The 5,564-nt window shown below is 47.3% G+C and overlaps 1 protein-coding gene across 1 annotated transcript; it reads left to right on the top strand.

Moving 5' to 3' along the window:
- Nucleotides 1-639: 639 nt before the first annotated feature.
- Nucleotides 640-1,791, top strand: LOC136545491 (ethylene-responsive transcription factor ERN1-like). Its single transcript, XM_066537510.1, has one exon. The coding sequence runs from the start codon at nt 675-677 to the stop codon at nt 1,626-1,628; it is 954 nt and encodes a 317-aa protein (XP_066393607.1). The 5' UTR covers nt 640-674; the 3' UTR covers nt 1,629-1,791.
- The last annotated feature ends 3,773 nt before the right edge of the window (nt 1,792-5,564 follow it).

The raw sequence follows: 5,564 nt of genomic DNA, 5'->3' as shown, positions 1-5,564 counted from the left end.
CCAAAGGCCTGCAGAAACACTATTAATATAATAGATAATTCCTTGCGAATCATTAGATGAATATTCTTGACCAGAAGAACGAACAAGGCATTTTAATCTAGAAGGAATTCAACAGCATTGTTATCACATACTAGTAGATTTTCCCATTTATAAAAACGGGGTTTGAACTCAAGAACTCAGCAACAAAAGGATTTTGCCGACGATAAAATTCCATGTGTAGTGAACAACTATGCTTCAGCTATTCTTTGTGACTCCAAGCCCACAGTTACCAAGGGGTAGGGTTAATTTGGAGCCCATGGTTACCACATCGATTGAAGCATCAAACATATCACCCAAGCTAGTTTCACAGCCGGAAACAAAGAGTTGATTTTGTCAACCAGTGTAAACACCAAACATGTCAGCCACTACGACCACATCAAACATTGAAATACGCTACGTGATACAGCATCATGCTCCCAATGCAATGCCCCCTCTTAGAAAACTCAGACACCTTTCTTGGCACTAGGAAGATTTGGACATCAGAGACAAGGAGAACATGACAAGGCCCCCACTACACCCAGCGTCACCTCAGCACCACGCCCTCCCCCTTAAATTCAGACACCATCTCCTGCCCCAAAGTTCAGACCAGATCGAGTTCTCTCACAGCACATGCAAAGATCGCCCTCCAGTTCCCAATGGAGCTCCAGTTCCAGCAGCCACAAAGCCATCCCCAGCACCAGCAGCAGTACAGCAGCTACCAGCCTCCAGCACCCACAAAGGAAACCAAGCCAAGAACGAGAACCAAGTGCGTCGGCGGCGGCGGTGGCGGCAGCAGCAAGTTCGTGGGTGTCCGGCAGAGGCCATCGGGGAGGTGGGTGGCTGAGATCAAGGACACCACCCAGAAGATCCGGATGTGGCTCGGCACGTTCGAGACGGCTGAGGAGGCCGCGCGGGCCTACGACGAGGCCGCCTGCCTGCTCCGGGGCGCCAACACGCGCACCAACTTCGCCGCCGCCGGCGCGAACGGCGCCTCGCCGCCGGACTCGCCGCTCGCGGCGAGGATCCGTGGCATCCTCAACCACAAGAGGATGAAGAAGAACAACGCGGCGTCCCAGCAGCAGCACACCGTTAACTTCTTCCCTGCAGCAGCGGCGTACCGTGGTGCTGCAGGCGACGTCGCCAGAGCTGCCACCGCCGCAGCCAGCACCACTAGCACCAGCACCAGCACCACGACCACCAGTAGCGTCAGCCCAAGTAGCAGTCCTAGCTCCAGCATCGTTAGCTTCGCCATGAGCAACCATGGCATCCGCACTCCCATCCTCCCTGAGGAAGCTTACAGGCCATACTTGGTCGGTGGAGGCGGTGAGGAGTTTCAGCTAGCCGCACAACAGTATGAACGATCATGGGCACTCAACACCACCAGCTTAACACCTTCGGATGGACGCAACATGGCTAATGAGAATGCTTGCTTGGTGGTCGCAGAGGTGGACAAGATTAAGCTGGAGAAGAAGAGCTCTACGTCACCCCATGGCGGCATGGACAGAGCTCAGGACAACAAGGATCTATTTGACGCGGGGAATGATTCATCTGACTCTTTGTGGGATCTGCCACCTATCTGCCCGCTTTCTTGCAGGTCCTTGATGTATTAGACTATAGAGATTTTGCACTCCCTATTCCGTCTCAGTGCTCTTCCTTTTTTGGGTCCATTTTCTGCTCCTAGGCGAGCCAATTCCGTACAAAAAGAGTGTATGAGGAATGATGGCCAGTAAGCAGAGTACTGTGACAGAAATGTCTTTCGTCTAGATAACTGGCTTTTAAAGAGTTACACTTGTTTTTCTTCTTTTCATTTTCTCTTTTTTTTATCAGGTAACAGACCTAGCTCCTTTTCAGTTGCATCCAGACAACATAGCTGTTGCTGGAGAGGGTTATCTATTTCTAGGCACAACAATAATTTAAAACCTTTGTGGTGGATTTTTGCACTGATTGAAAATTAGGTGTCTGAAATTTTCATGGCACAAGTCTAGTCTAGACTCAAAAGTAGCCTGTTACAAAACGGTACTGATTCTGAAGAAGTGCATATGACTATGATCTGAAAGGTAAAATTTATATTGAATTACAAAGCAAATACGTACCAACAAGCAAACGATGTTCCTTTGATGATAAGTTTAGTGGAAATGGCTATCAAAATACTGAACTTTGAAGATTTTATGTTCTTCACCAAGAAGCAAAGTCTAGCATTTTACAAATTAATTAATTTATGCATGATACACTCACTGCATTATGTCAGTATAAGATACTATTTTCGCAAACAATGCATCATGTAAGTATATAAGACACATGGAGTTGGCCAATACACAACGTGCTATACCCAGGCCAAATCATGGATGGGCAAGAAGATAGACTGACATCCCATGGTTAAACCACGAAGAAATTTCCAGCGAAACCCCAGGGGCACTCAAAAGAGGGGGAAAGGGAATAACCGCCTGAGGGCCGGTGAGGCGGCGAGAAAACGCTTGAGGGGAAGGGTCAAGCAACACCTAGAAGCTCCTGCAACGGCGTGGCGGCAGGCGACGGACTGGGCGGCCGAGCGAAGCACGGCGGCCGGCGGCCTGGTGGCGGCGGGTACCGTCTAGAAGCTGGATGGGAGGGCAGCTCAGTTTTTTTTAAGGGAAATTGGCTGTGGATTATAAATTTGTGGTTCTTTGCCGGAAGACATCGTGGACCGGTTTGAAGCCGGTTGAGGAGGGAGAACAACGGTGAAATAATATTCTTCCCCTGTTGCTTTCTTCTTCGTCGGTGCCCCTGCCATGGCCGCGAGTTCAAAACTCAGAGCTCACCGGTGGCGACGCCTTGTGCCTCCTAGGTCTGCCTCCGGCCCCGCTCCCCCATGCTCTGCAGCGCCGGCGGCGGCCATCGGTCTGCAGCGCGCCCGCGTCCGCCCGCAGGTCGTGCGCAGGTCCACAGCTGCCCCCATCGGTTTGCTGGTCACCGCGTCCGCAGCGGCAGGTCGCGTGCCATGCTCGCACGCCCGCAGGTCGTCCGAGCACGTCGAGAACCAGCGCGCATGCCCCATCCGCATCTTGCGGTGCTCCTCCTCCGGCCCCTCGCCATGGCTGGGTTCGCAGCACCTCTCCCCATGGTCGCAGTGCACCAGCACGAATGCCCATCGCGCGATGTCGTTCCACCTACATCCGTCAGCTTCTGTGGAGCTCCTCCTCCACTGCTCGACATCTTGACGCCGGGAGCATGTGGACCGCAGACCTCCGAGGACGACGCGAGTGCGCGAACCTTCGAGGACGACACGAGTGGGCATGGACATGTGGACCTCCGAACAGCGCGGACCTTCGAGGACGACGTGAGTGCGCGGACCTTTGAGGACGACACGAGTGGGCGCGGACCTCCGAGCAGCGCGCGGAGGAGGTGGAGGAGGCCGACCAATGGAAGAAGAGAAGAGGAGAAGAGGAGGAAAAGAAGATGACAGGTGGGGCCCGCGCGTCAGTGAGAGAGAGGGGCGGACCCAACTGTGGCTCAGAGGCACCGGATGTCCAAAACGAAATTTTCTCTCTCCTCAACCGGCTACAACGGGTCCACGGTGTCTTGTGGCCTAATTTCACCGAACTAGAATGTCTTCTGACAAAATGCTCCAAAGTAGATGTCCGTCAGCAAATGACCATCACTTTGGATGTCCGTCAATTGTCTCTTTTTTTATTAGATTTGAAAAGAATCGGCAGTGCGTGTGCCATTCTCTTCAATTGGTGGCTAGTTGGGCCGGGCCGCCGGAGAACCAAAACGCATCTAGACTCGGTAGGTAGACAGCACGGATGGAAAAAAAGTCTCTTTTAACTCCCTGAACTATCCAGTCTAGTTTTTCAACCTAAACTCCAAAACCGGCCAAACTACCTCCCTCAAATTTTAAAGCCATTCATTTTACCTCCCTGATCGGGTTATAGGTGGTTTTCAAAGACGGTTTTGTCTTTTTTTTTCTTTATTTTGACTGAATTTTTGAAAAACCATAGTAAATCACAGAAAAATTATAAAATAGAAAATCTATTTTTTTTGACTCTACATGAGTAGATCTACACAGTGAATATATAATATGGTATGTTTTAGCACAAAGTTTTTATTGTAGCTTTAGATCTATGCTTTTATGTATTTAATTCAAAGCTGCAGTTTCTATAGTGCAATTGTGGTGAAATTTTTATGATAGGCTAATTATTATATAATTGAACTGTAGCAAAAATTTCATTCTCATTGGATCATCTACAACTTTTTATTTATTTTATGCTTGTTAAATATTTTAAAAAGTTAAAAGTGTGTAAAAATATAAACGAGTTTGAAATTTTTAGTACAGTTAAAGCATACAATAATTAGACCACCATAAAAATTTCACCATAATTAGACCATAGAAACTCAAGCTATGAATTAATTATAGAAAAACATATTTCTAAAGCTACAACAAAAACTTTGTACTAAAACATACTATATTATATGTTTACTGTGGAGATCTACTCAGGTGAAGTCCGAAAAAATTGAATTTTCTATTTTATGAATTTTCTATGATTTACTATAATTTTTCAAATATTTAGCTAAAATAAATAAAAAACAAAAAAACAAAACCGTCTTTGAAAACCACCTATAACAGGAAGGAAGTAAAATACACTGTTTTAAAAGTTGAGGGAGATGGTTTACCCGGTTTTAAAGTCCAGGAGGGAAAATAAACTTCGAGCATAGTTCGGTGGGGTAAAATGGACTTTTTCGGCGCGGATGGCGTCAGATTTTCTCTCGTGCAACAGAATTCTGCAACCTTTTTTTTTTGCATAAAAAAACAGGTTGGAGACCTGTGCAATTCTTTTTTATTTCTGTTCGAGAGAAGAAAATAAGAACCATGAGCAGTACTGGGCTGGGCTGGGCCGATAAACAAAAACCATCGAGCAACTTTGTTTCCGTGAGGCCTATGTAACATCGATACTTTTGTTGGTCATCGGTGATTGGCTGGAGGAATATTGAAAGTTTGAAACCCTTTCTGGTTCTTTGCGATGACAGTTTCGGCCATTGGAAGAAAGTGTAATGGTCGCTCATCCTATGCAAAGCGGACTCAGCAGAGGCACAGCAGCTGAAAGAAGATCCTAGCAATATATGAAGAGGGGCCCGGACAGTTGATCAATGCGGACAAGTCCGCTGTCATGTTCAGCCCAAATACATAGGAGAGGTGTGATGGAGGCGTTAAACATAAGATCAGAGACGATGAACCAGAAATATCTCGGTTCCAGATGTCAACCGGAATTCCTCGTGGGGGAGTGCCTCCCCATCCCTGTCCCCATGGGGAAGAAAATTCTCCATCATCATCCCCGTCAAGTGCCCTGGGAGACTTTCTCCCCATCCCCGTCGGGGAATTAGTCTCCGTGGGGATCCCCGTGGGCCACAAGTATTTCATCGTTATCTATAAAATTTACACTTTAAATTTATTTAAGTAGCACATATATGTTCTATAGCATTTTCGCTTAATAAAAATTGGTTTAAAACTTATAACGGGACTATGAAATGTAACTTTCATTTCGCGTTTCCGTTGATCGTTTCGAGTTACG

The sequence above is a fragment of the Miscanthus floridulus genome, chromosome 3 (assembly GCF_019320115.1).
Source record: "Miscanthus floridulus cultivar M001 chromosome 3, ASM1932011v1, whole genome shotgun sequence".
NCBI classification, from domain to species: Eukaryota; Viridiplantae; Streptophyta; class Magnoliopsida; order Poales; family Poaceae; genus Miscanthus; species Miscanthus floridulus.
The sequence above is the reverse complement of the archived record's forward strand: the minus strand, read 5'-3'. Positions and strand labels throughout refer to the sequence as shown.

Excerpts from the sequence above, each read along its gene's own strand:
- LOC136545491 (XM_066537510.1), top strand. The coding sequence starts at position 675 with ATGGAGCTCCAGTTCCAGCAGCCACAAAGCCATCCCCAGCACCAGCAG.